Source organism: Hyperoodon ampullatus (genome assembly GCF_949752795.1).
Source record: "Hyperoodon ampullatus genome assembly, chromosome: 6".
In the NCBI taxonomy this organism is placed as follows: domain Eukaryota; kingdom Metazoa; phylum Chordata; class Mammalia; order Artiodactyla; family Ziphiidae; genus Hyperoodon; species Hyperoodon ampullatus.
In genome coordinates, this window is record NC_136919.1 from 86,742,570 (window position 1) to 86,755,465 (window position 12,896).

The 12,896-nt window shown below is 41.5% G+C and overlaps 1 protein-coding gene across 16 annotated transcripts in view; it reads left to right on the forward strand.

Moving 5' to 3' along the window:
- Nucleotides 1–12,896, forward strand: part of LOC307055167 (transducin-like enhancer protein 4) — a gene marked incomplete at both ends in the record, with an annotated part of 156,801 nt that overhangs the window by 127,882 nt on the left and 16,023 nt on the right. For 12 of the 16 annotated variants that reach the window (XM_079707149.1, XM_079707157.1, XM_079707158.1 and 9 more), the window contains 6 exons: nucleotides 3,633–3,752; nucleotides 4,766–4,819; nucleotides 5,281–5,433; nucleotides 6,657–6,789; nucleotides 7,159–7,352; nucleotides 7,853–7,929. In XM_079707149.1, coding sequence (XP_079563275.1) covers nucleotides 3,633–3,752; nucleotides 4,766–4,819; nucleotides 5,281–5,433; nucleotides 6,657–6,789; nucleotides 7,159–7,352; nucleotides 7,853–7,929 — 731 coding nt within the window. The remainder of the gene's footprint in view (nucleotides 1–3,632; nucleotides 3,753–4,765; nucleotides 4,820–5,280; nucleotides 5,434–6,656; nucleotides 6,790–7,158; nucleotides 7,353–7,852; nucleotides 7,930–12,896) is intronic. The other 4 variants (XM_079707154.1, XM_079707155.1, XM_079707153.1 and 1 more) reach the window with 2 other exon arrangements.

Sequence of the window (12,896 nt, forward strand, 5' to 3'; positions counted from 1 at the left end):
AAGATTCATGATGAGAGTCCGTGCCAAGTCCAATTTGATTCTAGAGCAATTATGTTATTAGAACATTGCTGATTGCCCCAGTGCCTATTGTGCAGCTTAACCTTTAAATGCTAGCGATAATTAACTACTTAATCATTCTACCAGGAAACTCCAACATGCAACTCTGTTCTGCAGTAAAATTCACAAATAAAATACTGTCCAAAGTGCCTGAAACAGCCGGCTTAAAAAAAAAAAATGCTCTTTGTACATGTGTGCCAATTAATAAGCATTATCATTCAGTATTAAGTTTTAAGAAAGTATTTTGTCATCGTTTAAAAATCAGTTTTCCTGATTTCGTCCCAGCTTACCCTTCCCCCTTGACATATACACACTACCAAATGTAAAATAGCTAGTGGGAAGCAGCTGCATAGCAGCACAGGGAGATCAGCTCGGTGCTTTGTGACCACCTAGAGGGGTGGGGGAGGGAGACGCAAGAGGGAGGGGATATGGGGATGTATGTATATGTATAGCTGATTCACTTTGTTATACAGCAGAAACTAACACAACATTGTAAAGCAATATTATACTCCAATAAAGATGTTAAAAAATCAGTTTTCCTTTTTGACAGAGTGAAAATAACGTTAAGTGTGTAGTATCAGTAATCATACACATGTACACACAGTTTTTCTTCTTTTTGTAAAATATCACAGTAGTAGGAATGAAGGCATGTGGAAGTAGGTAGAGGATTAAGGTGAAGAACGGGGCAGAGCTGCCAAGTTGCCAGATCCAAGGAATGCCACGCCTCAGATCCTACTCTAGTGAACAGTTTCCTGTGGATTTGTTTGGCCAAGAGGCCCTCTGAAAAGGAATGTACCACATGAATTTTGTAAAGATTGAGGAGTGCCCGAGGGGTTGTTCAGTCATTTAAGCTTGAAAAAAATTCTTGGCAGTTCTGTGTCACTCACTGTGCTGGGTGGGTGCCCCCGGCCCCAGGAACCCACAGCCTGGAGTGGGAAGCACCTTGTAATTGTAAACAAACAGCTATCAGTTGATGGGGAATGCTCCACTCATTGGGTGAACAAAATGTTAAGGGAACAAAGAGTGATTAATTCTGCCTGACAGTGTCAGAGAGCTTTGAACAGTGACGTTTAGAGCTGGTTCTTAAGAATGGTGAGGGAGGATTTCAAAAGGAAGATACTGAGGGAAAGGGCATTCTTGAAAGCCAGGAGAAAAGGCTGCCAATGCAATGAAAATAGATGGCGCACCAGGGAGCAACAAGCCCAGAGCTCTGAGACAAGGCCCAGGCCCTGGATTGGGGCAGGGAGTAGAGGGCTTTGGAAAACAGCTGTACTCAGAAGTTTGGTCTTTTTTCCCTATGGACGATGGGACACCATTTGTCATTTTTAAGGAAGGGTGAGAATCTCTGGGAAATGAATCCCAGAAATGTGGAGGATAGACTGGAGAGGGGAGAAACTAGATACAGGCTCTGGCATTAAATATGTTAGGTAGTAGCTCACAGATGGTGTTTGTGTGCATGATTTCAAAGAGGTAATGGTTGTAAAAACCTGATTGCATTGGGTCATGGTAGGAAAGCAAAGCAGAAGCATTGAATCAAGTCGTATGGCTTGGGAATGAGGATTGGAACTCAGCGGACATATATGAAAGTCAAGAAGCAGTCAATCCACTTTTTAAAATTGTTTGGCTTCTAGTGCTTTGCTTCAGTCTTCAGCCTTAATGAATAATGCCTGCCATCTTTTCTGCCATCAAACATAAGAGTGTATGTTTGAGTAGGGATGGTTAGAGGGCTTGGTGCCTACATTTAAGGGACTGATACAGGAAGGAAGGGTTTGGGGTTTTCCAGCCTCTATCAGTGGGGACTCACTGATGCTTCTCAGTCTTCCTCCTCCTCCAAACTCCCACCCTGCACCCCTGCCTTTGGAGCTAGTGGAGGAGTTGCCATCACCACAGCTGACCACTAGGGGGTGATCTTTTGGTAGCTATACCAACATGGGTGGAAAGAAGACTGTTAATTATTGCTAACAGACTAATAAGGTAAAGAAAAAAAAGTACAAGGAGTACATTTTATATAAGACGAGTAAAGTTATAAATGAGGAAAAGCTTTACTGAACAGTTTTCTGAATTGATTTGGATGCCAGGCAGAGATTCTGGTGGTGATTCTTTGTTCTTCCTAGAACTTTTCCCCCATATCTCCAAGTTTCCTTGCCTCTGCCCTCCAAGGTCAGCCCTTTCCCACCCCACCTGGGTTACTCTAGTACTCGGGAGTGCTGCCCCAGAGCCCCCCTGAAGAACTTGGCTCTTCAGGCCTTCAGTTCACCCTCAACAGGTCAGCCCTGCACCCTCTCTGTATACCTCCCCTTTAGTTTAGAGCTTCTCCTTGGTCTGTGTGGAACTGAGTCACTAGCCAATCCTTGAAGTTAGTGACAGTTTTCATCAGTGCTCTCTTCTTCATCTATGGTTTTAAGCTGTCATATCATCTCAGTGTGCCCAGTAACCGCCTGACCTCGATGGCAGACTCATTCTCTGTGCTTCAGAGAATTTCTCTGTCACTGGTGTTTGTTTTCTGTGTGTGGTACTCCTCCAGCTGAGAGCTCTTTGGAAGAGCAGAGATGACAGACATGGCCTGAGCCCAAACAGATCACCCCCAACTGTGATTCCAAGAGGGAGGGACCATCTTTCTATTCCCTGGTCCTAATGGGGTTCCTGGATTTCCAGAGGTTAAAGAAAAGAGCAGATCATGGGAATTCTAGGAGTCAGAAAAATAATAAAGTGCATTTTTGTAGGTGTGGTTTTGTTGTTGTCATGTTGTTGTTGTTTTACCTGCCACTCTGCATCTCCCAGGCCCTTAAGTTGCGGGACTAAAGCAAAATTCTGTAAGTATGACCTTTGTGTCACCATATTTGGGTGCTTAAATCCCCAAGGAGTACCTCCCTTTTTTCACTGAAGAATTAGTGATTATCTCTCAAGGTGGACTCTAATTTATTCAGTTTCTCTGTAGAGGCTTGAAATACTGGCTTCTCATCGGCTGGCAACTTAAGGGTGGGCGGGGGGCTGCCTTTTCTTTCTCCTCTTTCTCTTGTATCTGCTTCCTCTCTCGATAAAATATAAACTTCTCCTTCAGACCAAACCCCCTTTGCCCTTTGCGTTTAACCTGCTCCCTGCCTCCTCTTTTTATTCCTCTGCTCCCTCTGTCCCATCTCTCCTTCTTCTGTCTTGTTCTTTCCTTTTTCCCCTTTTCTTTTTTCTCTATACCTTTGTTCTCATCTTCCTTTCACCTCCTCCTCTCTCTCCTGTCTCCTCTTAACAGCTCTGTGAGTGTGTACTGAAGAATGAAAAGGAGATAAAGTCTCAAGTGATTAAAAAAATGACATTGTTGGGCTTTACTGGTGGCGCAGTGGTTGAGAGTCTGCCTGCCGACGCAGGGGACGCGGGTTTGTGCCCCGGTCCGGGAAGATCCCACATGCCGTGGAGCGGCTGGGCGCGTGAGCCATGGCCACTGAGCCTGCGCGTCGGAGCCTGTGCTCCGCAACAGGAGAGGCCACAACAGTGAGAGACCCGTGTACCGCCAAAAAAAAAAAAATGACATTGTTGAATGGCTGATCATCTCTCAATCCCACTTCCCTTTCTAATTCCAGAGCTCTTCGGTATCCCCATCAGCCAGTTTCCGAGGTGCTGAGAAGCACAGAAACTCCACAGACTACTCCTCTGATAGCAAAAAGCAGAAAACTGAAGAAAAGGAGATCGCAGCTCGTTATGTAGGTTCACTCACCTTTGCTTTGGGGGAGGCAGTTTACCTTGCTTTTTAATCAGTGGCCTTTTTACCCTCTTACTATTACCAACCAAAACTAGAACACAAGATAACAACATCCTAGGAGAGAAAAATAATTATTGCAGTTCTAACTGTGTCTCAAGTGGCTGGCTGAAGGTCTGTGTGTTTGCAAGTGAGTGCACATGTGTCTGTGAGCCGCAAAACAGTCCTTTATCCTGCAACCAATAGAAGACTTGTGTTCCATATTATTTCTATTAGATGTATTTGCTTCCCTCCATAAATTTCAAGGTGGTCGAATTTTCTGTGGCCAGCTAGAAATGTTAAGGAAAAAGGTAAAATCACAGACAACCTGTTAAAATGTCTAGATGACCTCCTGTGCTGAGGAATGTAGCACGTTTTGTGGAATATAACTTGCAGAAACATCCAGATGTGTCCCTAGCATGAGTTGAAGCTCATTTTCCTTCAGTGGCTGGTTCTTCAGATCACACAGTGAAGGGAGCACGTGGGATGGGACTCACTGGTGTGGAGGCGGGCTGACTGCACCCTGCTTCCTCTGGTGGTGCCCTGCAAGACTGCAGGCCTCAAAAGAAGCTGAGAACTTGAAATTTCATGTGAAACCTCCCAATTTAAAAAGTGTGGCTCTTTATCCGGTCTTTGAAAGACACTGACAGAACAAATCCCACCCTTCTGTAGGCTGGATTATGTAGCGTGGGCCTGCCAGTTGGCACCTGATACTAGAGTAATAAACCATAAACTTCAATTTTTTAAACTACAATGGAATCATCCTGTTTCCTATCACCTACCTCATAACTTTGTCATGAAGATTAAAGAACACAGTTCATTGTAGAGTGTTTAGCACTGTTTGGTGCAGTTCATTTTTATAAAATGTGTGGAGTTGATGACTCTGGACTTACCTAGGGTAAATCTGGCTGCATGTTTTTTCTTCTTCTTCTTTTTTTGGCTGGGGGAGGAGATAATGCTTCTCAATTGTCAATGCAGGACAGCGATGGTGAGAAGAGTGATGACAACTTGGTGGTTGACGTTTCCAATGAGGTATGTTTGTGGCTTATTTGACTTCCTGCTCTTAACCAGTTACAACAATGATTAGTGTCCCAGCAACTAGTATCCACAATGTTTCCTTAATTTCTGAAGGGGCCCACGTTTTATTTACCTGAAAACTTTATATTACTGATCCTTTTTTATTGCTACTCTACTCTGCGAAGTGCAAATGTGTGGTTACCACCATGAATGCACACACCTTGGCAAGTGACCTGCAAATTTGTAGAGTTTTGATTTTTGTTTCTGTTTTAAATGAGTACTATAAATTTTGTAGTATTTTCATTGACCTCTATACTGAATATTTTCTTCAGCAATTTGATGAGTCTTATGATCTATTCCAGAATATTTTTTGCTTCTAAGCTGTTGAAGACTTTTGGCTAGAAACGTCCACACCAAGTGCTCTGGCACTGTGAATGCACTGTGCTGCCTTTGAAACCCTTAATGTTCCTTTGTAGGATCCATCCTCACCTCGAGGGAGCCCTGCACATTCCCCAAGAGAGAATGGCCTGGACAAGACACGCCTTCTCAAGAAAGATGCCCCCATCAGTCCAGCCTCGATCGCATCCTCCAGCAGTACTCCTTCCTCCAAATCCAAAGAACTTAGCCTTGTAAGCAGTTCCTCACCATCTTTCTTAGCGTTGCCCATTTCCAGATGGTTAGGTTAAATTATTTTTAAAATTTTGTATTTTCCACGTTTTTCCATAGGACTTTTACCACCAAGCATATGTGTATGTTCAGTATTCAAGTTGAATTGACAAAAGTACTTTTGGAACAGAGCGGGTTCACTGACTTTGTTGGTGATGGATGTTTGTTTTGTGAATCTTTTTGCAAGGATAGGGGAGGGACATGAGGAAACTGAGTGAAACGAGTCTCAGCGAAGATGAAGAAATATATACTGAGGTTACAGAGATGGTTTTGTCACCTATGGTTTATGGTAAATTTAGTTTTGGGCTTGGATGTGATTTTGTTGCTAGCTTTGTTGGAATTACCAAGCTATATATGATTGCAGTAATTTTCCCTTCCTGTCTAAAAAGTAATCTGTCATTTATAAAAGTCTACCTTGACTCACACCACAAATCAGAAATGCACGAATAAAACTGCTTGCGAGTCAGGGTAATCTCCCCATACCCCCTTCCTCTGTGGCTGTGTAGTTAATTGCATTTTTATATAGTGTGCCTTCCTTTTTCCTCACCAGTTGTGTCCTTGTAACATAGCATTTAAAAAAAAAAAAGACGAATTCCGTTTTCAAATAACCTTTTGAATTCACAGCTGAGGGGAAGAAAATTCCTCAGTTTGTCTGCAGTTTTGGAGAATGTGTCTGGCACAGGGCTGGATTAAGTTTTTTTCTGTTGTTTTCTCTTGGCCTTCCGGCCTTGTAATGGCAGCTCCTCTGTGCTGATCTCTGTGATGATTCAGGCCTGGATCTTTTTTAATGGGACCTGTTAACCAGGGGAGCCTCTTGTGGCACAAACAATCCATCAGGAACCCAACTCAAACCACTCAGTATTAAAGCAGAGCCAGCAAGTGGCCAGTCACATCGGGACATCATGATTTGTCAGCGTCTGTCTAACTCAGACCAGTTTCCTGGAAATGGTCTACTCTGCCCCAAGTTCAGCTTTGATTTATGTCCTCTTGAACATTGGTTTTGTGGTCTCAGGAAACACTTTTTGTTTCTTTGATAGCTCTTTTTAACTAATGAAAAGAGAGGCCCATGCTAAAGAATCTTTTCCATTTCTTTTTCCTTTTCTTTTACTCTACCTTTTCAGATGTTTAACATAATTGTTAAAACTGTGTTCTAACTAGCAGTGTATTCCATTACATCTCTTGTTAGAATGAAAAATCTACCACTCCTGTGTCGAAGTCCAATACCCCTACTCCACGAAGCGATGCACCCACCCCAGGCAGTAATTCCACTCCCGGATTGAGGCCTGTCCCCGGAAAACCGCCAGGAGTCGACCCCTTGGGTTAGTGAGAAAAAAGTTTCTCTACATATTTATGCTTCCTGTTTTTAAAGAAATCAAAGCAATTTAAAGAGTGTAATACAGTAAGAGTACTAATGACCAGCGTTGACTGGCTGTACGTTCTTTAATCCAAATCAAGCGCCTGGCACTTACCATGTCTGACACATAGTAGGTGTTCAGTAAAATAAGGGGAAGACATGAACCTTGATGAAGGCTTGAATGACTTTTGAGAATATTAAAATAAGCTTATTTGAACTATAGATCCTACTTTTTAACATACAGAAGAATGTGTTGCTCCTGATATTCATTATACTTCATTATTGTCTCGTGTGTATCATTGGTTTTTCTCCTTCCTTCCATTTGGGTCTGTAGCCTCGAGCCTAAGGACCCCAATGGCAGTACCTTGTCCATATCCGACCCCCTTTGGGATTGTGCCACACGCTGGGATGAATGGGGAGCTGACCAGCCCCGGAGCTGCCTACGCAGGGCTGCACAACATCTCCCCGCAGATGAGTGCCGCCGCGGCTGCTGCAGCTGCAGCCGCGGCCTACGGGAGATCGCCAGTGGTATGTTTGTGCGCTTTTACAGCATAAAAGTGTTCCAGAGCGCAGAGGGTTTTTTTTTTTTTTTAAGGAAGTTTATGAAACTTGAGGGATTTATAGAGGGACCTGTGTGTATTTATAAATTAAACTGCATGTAATCATATTGTGAGATTCATTTTCTTTTGTAAGGTGAGGGAATTCTTTTGTTTTATGTTCCTTTTTTAAAAGAAATTTTTAAACCTACAGAAGTAGAGTAAATAATATAGTAGATATAGTGAACCCTTCATTTTCCATCATGAGCTTCAGTAATAATACTGTTTTTTTCATGTTTGTTCCACCCCCAAGTATGTTACCATGAAATCATGAACATCCTATCATTTCATCAATCAGTACTTGTGTATTTATCTCTAAAATCACATTTTTAAAGCATCTGTTCTCCTAGGATTTGGAAAGATACTGAGTAGGATGAAATGAGTTGATGTAACCATGTTTGTTTTTGTTGTCTTGCTTGGGAAAAATTTTAGGTTGGATTTGACCCACACCATCACATGCGTGTGCCAGCAATACCTCCAAACCTCACAGGCATTCCAGGAGGAAAACCGTGAGTACCTGCCTCTGTGCTTTGTGCTCACTGGGTATCTGGGCCCTCGCTGGCCCTTTGGACTCTGAGCAGTGCTAGACAGTGTTGGCAAGTTCCTGCGGCTTGTGGGGTGGTTTTTGTTTTTTGCAAAGTATTTTCCATTTTCTCTTAGCACAAGGGAAGAGGTAATGAGGTGGGGTTTTGTATTTTCAATTTAAAATCTCAAGCTTCTAATATGGAAATACAAATTGCTGAGGCATCTCCAGCAGTCAGGTCTTCTCTACATCTGTTACTGATTGCAAGGCAATTCTTTTTGTTGCCTTGGAAAGAAGAAGTTGTCTTATGTGCAAACCTAGATGCTCAAAATTTGAGCATGTTAGGAAAAGATGTGCCAAACTTCAAAGGCTGAAAAGAAAGAAGTGTGGTCTTACGCTCATTTGTGTTTCTGGAAAAGGTGGCTTGCTCAGTTGGCTTCTTGTCCTGTAAGCTGGGTATTTGGAGCCTCTGTTTTCATGACCCCCTAGAGCTATGAAGGCAAGACAGACACATCAGTTGTTCCAAACTCTTCTTGTATGTTCTAACCTGTCCCCATGTGTCATTCCTCATCATTCATTTTAATCCAGTGCACCTTTCTATTACTCCCTGTGCACAGTTCTCTTGGCTCTTTGGCTTCATCTCTTCACGATTGGTGCTCACAATTTATGCTTGTTCAATGAATGAATGAAGATGTGTGCCGATCTCTCCCTTCACTTACCTCCCATTGCTTATTTATTCACTGCTATACACTCAGGCACTTAGTTGTCACCCTGTTGTTTCCTGTGTGTCTTCTTTGTTCCCCATGTTGCTGGCTCCACAGTGTTAAACATGCCTGACCTTGACCCTTCCTTCACTTTCCACCTGATAGATCATGTTCTTGGCCCTTCCTTCTATAACTTCTCTACACACTCTACCCTAAACTTCCCTGTTGCATCAAACACAGTGTGGGCTCAGTAAGTATTTGACTGATTAATAAGGGAGGCAAGGCAAATTAGACTTTGAGTTCCTTGAGAGTTGAAGGTATAAATATCAATTACTGTAAAATTCTGTGTACTTGTGTGTGTTCTGCAAATAGTTGTTGACTGACAAGTCTTGTTGACCAAGAACCCTGGTGTACTTGAAGGTAAAAGTTTGGTCTGTTTCAAGCAGTGACTAAATAACAAGGCCATAGGATTAATCAAATAAACTGAATACCTACAAGTACCATATGAACCTGTGGGGATGGAGAGGTTCCTTGAGGGAAGTGGTATCATCCCATTTTCAGGTACTGTAGAGTTACCACTTAGTTAACCGGCAGTTGCACCCAGAACTATAGTGTAACCACTACCAGATGAGGTGGTGCTTCTCGTCTCTGCTGCTGCCCAGAGGCCCCGAGGGGTGAAAGTGTGTTAGGTGTATCTAAAGAAGCAACAACAGTCTCAGTGTGGGGATTTGGGCCAGTTGAACCACTGTAAAATCCCAGCTGGTCTGATTCAATAGGCACTTCTGAGCCTTGAGCTGGGCTCCCTTCCTTCCCCCAGTCTTGACACATAGCATTATAAGATTGTTGAGATCCTTTTGGGAGGAACGTTGATGGGTTTCAGGATGGCTGAGAATTTTTTTCTTTTTTGAATTTTATTTATTTTTTTATACAGCAGGTTCTTATTAGTCATCCATTTTATACACATCAGTGTATACACGTCAATCCCAATCTCCCAGTTCATCACACCACCACCACCACCCACCACCACTTTCCCCACTTGGTGTCCATACGTTTGTTCTCTACATCTGTGTCTCTATTTCTGCCCTGCACACTGGTTCATCTGTACCATTTTTCTAGGTTCCACATGTATGCATTAATATATGATATTTGTTTTTCACTTTCTGACTGACTTCACTCTGCATGACAGTCTCTAGATCCATCCACGTCTCTGCAAATGGCCCAGTTTTGTTCCTTTTTATGGCTGAGTAATATTCCATTGTATATATGTACCACCTTTTCTTTATCCATTCGTCTGTCGATGGGCATTTAGCTTGCTTCCATGTCCTGGCTGTTGTAAATAGTGCTGCAGTGAACATTGGGGTGCGTGTGTCTTTTTGAGTTATGGTTTTCTCTCAGTATAAGCCCAGTAGTGGGATTGCTGGGTCGTATGGTAGTTCTATTTTTAGTTTTTTAAGGAACTTCATACTGTTGTGCCTAGTGGCTGTTATCAATTTACATTCCCACCCACCGGGAAAGAGGGTTCCCTTTTCTCCACACCCTCTCCAGCATTTGTTGTTTGTAGATTTTTCTGATGATGCCCATTCTAACTGGTATGAGGTGATACCTCATTATAGTTTTGATTTGCATTTCTTTAATAATTAGTGATGGTGAGCAGCTTTTCATGTGCTTCTTGGCCATCTGTATGTCTTCCTTGGAGAAATGTCGATTTTGGTTTTCTGCCCATTTTTTGACTGGGTTGTTTGTTTTTTTAATATTGAGCTGCATGAGCTGTTTATATATTTTGGAGATTAATCCTTTGTCCGTTGATTCGTTTGCAAATATTTCCTCCCATTCTGAGGGCTGTCTTTTCGTCTTGTTTATGGTTTCCTTTGCTGTGCAAAAGTTTTTAAGTTTCATTAGGTCCCATTTGTTTGTTTTTATTTCCATTACTCTAGGAGGTGGATGAAAAAAGATCTTGCTGTGATTTATGTCAAAGAGTGTTCTTCCTATGTTTTCCTCTAAGAGTTTTATAGTGTCCGGTCTTACATTTAGGTCTCTAATCCATTTTGAGTTTCTTTTTGTATATGGTGTTAGGGAGTGTTCTAATTTCACTCTTTTACATGTAGTGGTCCAGTTTTCCCAGCACCACTTATTGAAGAGGCTGTCTTTTCTCCATTGTATATTCTTACCTCCTTTTTCAAAAATAAGGTGACCATATGTGCATGGGTTTATCTCTGGGCTTTCTATCCTGTTCTATTGATTTATATTTCTGTTTTTGTGCCAGTACCATATTGTCTTAATTACCATAGCTTTGTAGTACAGTCTGAAGTCAGGGAGTCTGATTTCCCCAGCTATGTTTTTTTCCCTCAAGACTGCTCTGGCTATTCAGGGTCTTTTGTGTCTCAATACAAATTTTAAGATTTTTTGTTCTAGTTCTGTAAAAAATGCCATTGGTAATTTCATAGGGATTGCATTGAATCTGTAGATTGCTTTGGGTAGTATAGTCATTTTCACAATACTGATCCTTCCAATCCAGGAACAGGTATATCTCTCCATCTGTTGGTATCATCTTTAATTTCTTTCATCAGTGTCTTATAGTTTTCTGCATACAGGTCTTTTGTCTCCCTAGGTACGTTTATTCCTAGGTATTTTATTCTTTTTGTTGCAATGGTAAATGGGAGTGTTTCCGTAATTTCTCTTTCAGATTTTTCATCATTAGTGTATAGGAATGCAAGAGATTTCTGTGCATTAATTTTGTATCCTGCAACTTTACCAAATTCATCGATTAGCTCTAATAGTTTTCTGGTGGCATCTTTAGGATTCTGTATGTATAGTATCATGTCATCTGCAAACAGTGACAGTTTTACTTCTTCTTTTCCAATCTGTATTCCTTTTATTTCTTTTTCTTCTCTGATTGCCGCGGCTAGGACTTCCAAAACTGTGTTGAATAATAGTGGCAAGAGTGGACATCCTTGTCTTGTTCCAGATCTTGGAGGAAATGCTTTCAGTTTTTCACCATTGAGAATGACGTTTGCTGTGGGTTTGTCGTATATGGCCTTTATTATGTTGAGGTAGGTTCCCTCTCTGCCCACTCTCTGGACGGTTTTTATCATAAATGGGTGTAGAATTCTGTCAAAAGTTTTTTCTGCATCTATTGAGATGATCATATGATTTTCTTTAATTTATTAACATGGTGTGTCACATTGATTGATTTGCATATATTGAAGAATCCTTGCATCCCTGGGATAAATCGCACTTGATCATGGTATATAATCCTTTTAATGTGTTGTTGGATACTGTTTGCTAGTATTTTGTTAAGGATTTTTGCATCTATATTCATCAGTGATATTGGTCTGTAATTTTCTTTTTTTATAGTATTTTTGTCTGGTTTTGGTATCAGGGTGATGGTGGCCTCGTTGAATGAGTTTGAGAGTATTCCTTCCTCTGCAATTTTTTGGAAGAGTTTGAGAAGGATGGGTGTTAGCTCTTCTGTAAATGTTTGATTGAATTCACCTGTGAAGCCGTCTGGTCCTGGACTTTCGTTTGTTGAAAGATTTTCAATTTCATTACTTGTGATTGGTCTGTTCATATTTTCTATTTCTTCCTGGTTTAGTCCTGGAAGGTTATACCTTTCTAAAAATTTGTCCATTTCTTCCAGGTTGTCCACTTTATTGGCATAGAGTTGCTTGTAATAGTCTCTTAGGATGCTTTGTATTTCTGTGGTTTCTGTTATAACTTCTCCTTTTTTCATTTCCAGTTTTATTGATTTGAGTCCTCTCCCTGTTTTTCTTGATGAGTCTGGCTGATGGTTTATCAATTTTGTTTATCTTCTCAAAGAACCAGCTTTTAGTTTTATTGATCTTTGCTATTGTTTTCTTTGTTTCTATTTCATTTATTTCTGCTCTGATCTTTATGATTTCTTTCCTTCTACTAACTTTGGGTTTTATTTGTTCTTCTTTCTCTAGTTCCTTTAGGTGTAAAGTTGGATTGTTTATTTCATATTTTTCTTGTTTCTTGAGGTAGGCTTGTATTGCTATAAGCTTCCCTCTTAGAACTGCTTTTGCTGTGTCCCATAGGTTTTGGATCGTCATGTTTTCATTGTCATTTGTCTCTAGGTGGGGTTTTTTTTGTTTTCTTTTTTTTGCGGTACGCGGGCCTCTCACTGTTGTGGCCTCTCCCGTTGCGGAGCACAGGCTCCAGACGCACAGGCTCAGCAGCCATGGCTCACGGGCCCAGCCACTCCGCGGCATGTGGGATCTTTCCGGACCGG